At 47.4% G+C, this 1,164-nt stretch overlaps 1 protein-coding gene across 1 annotated transcript in view; it reads right to left on the minus strand.

Moving 5' to 3' along the window:
• The window catches only part of VOLCADRAFT_107527 (uncharacterized protein), a gene marked incomplete at its 3' end in the record, with an annotated part of 2,315 nt that extends 1,483 nt beyond the window's left edge, over positions 1–832 (minus strand). Inside the window, exon 1 of the mRNA XM_002957060.1 lies at positions 567–832. Coding sequence (XP_002957106.1) covers positions 567–799 — 233 coding nt within the window. The 5' untranslated portion in view covers positions 800–832. The remainder of the gene's footprint in view (positions 1–566) is intronic.
• Positions 833–1,164: the final 332 nt, after the last annotated feature.

Here is a 1,164-nt window from a genome sequence, read left to right on the forward strand (position 1 = left end):
GATGCTGGCCGAGAGACAACCTAGTCGGTAATGAACACAAATCCCTTACACACACGGAATCGCATACATTTCAGAATGAACAATGATAGTAAAAGATGCCCTTGGTGTTGCATGTGTGAATCCTGGATCCAGCAGTGCAAGTTGTACCTGTCATGGACAGGGATGCGACCGTATTCGTTTTGGCCGTCTGGCGTAATAATGGTACCTCAAATTAATACGCCAGGCGTATGGCGTATCAATACGCCGGGGTTCACGCCATGCCGTATTACAATACTCGTGGCGTATTCCTTTGCGCTATTCCGTCATGGAATTCATGTTTTTCGCTTTTACAATGAAAGGCGTATTGCTTTAGTGTTTGGAAAACGATCTCTCACAAGATAAAATATGAATTTGGGCAACAGCCAGACCTGGACAGCCATCGAGCCATGTGCGCACACATTCGCGTCTGCATTCTAGCATTCCTAACAAACCGTGATTATCACAAATACTACAGCCCAAATAGAGATAGCTTGGGTGTCAGGCCAACACCACAGACGACAGACCACACCCCCCTAAAGCCTCCTCACTCCCCCACGGCGAACGACATCGCCTTCTGGCCAGGGTTGAGCTCCAGCGGCTGCTTGGTCCAGTCGAACCAGGGGAAAGTGGTCCGCAGCAATGCCTCAACATTGATGAACTTGCACTTGCGAGCATAGCGCTTGGAGCTAGAGCTATAGTCACCGACTTCTTCGAAATAATCCAACACAGCACTAGGCTTAGGTCCCGGTTTAGCGCGTTTTGCTTCGCGCACGTTTTCCATTTCGCGGGTTGTTATTACCACAAGGTATGTTGCAAACCCAGTGATAAGCAAACCCTAAAACCTAATCCTAAGTATCAATTAATTACACCAATGACTCGGGAATGTCAATAGCTCGATATTTCTCAAAATCGGCGAGTTTTCAGACTGTACGACAACCCAACGACAAACAATACGCCAACAATACGCCAACAATACGCCAACGCATAAACAGCCCAACTGGCTGGCGTATTCGGCGTATTAATACGGGCGTATTAGCTGGCGTATTAATATGGAATACGGTCGCATCCCTGGTCATGGAGCTGCCAATCACAGAGGCATTACAGTGTCTGGCACCTAACTGTGCCAAATACATGTAATTTATTCTT

This window comes from Volvox carteri, assembly GCF_000143455.1.
Source record: "Volvox carteri f. nagariensis unplaced genomic scaffold VOLCAscaffold_68, whole genome shotgun sequence".
Lineage (NCBI taxonomy): Eukaryota > Viridiplantae > Chlorophyta > Chlorophyceae > Chlamydomonadales > Volvocaceae > Volvox > Volvox carteri.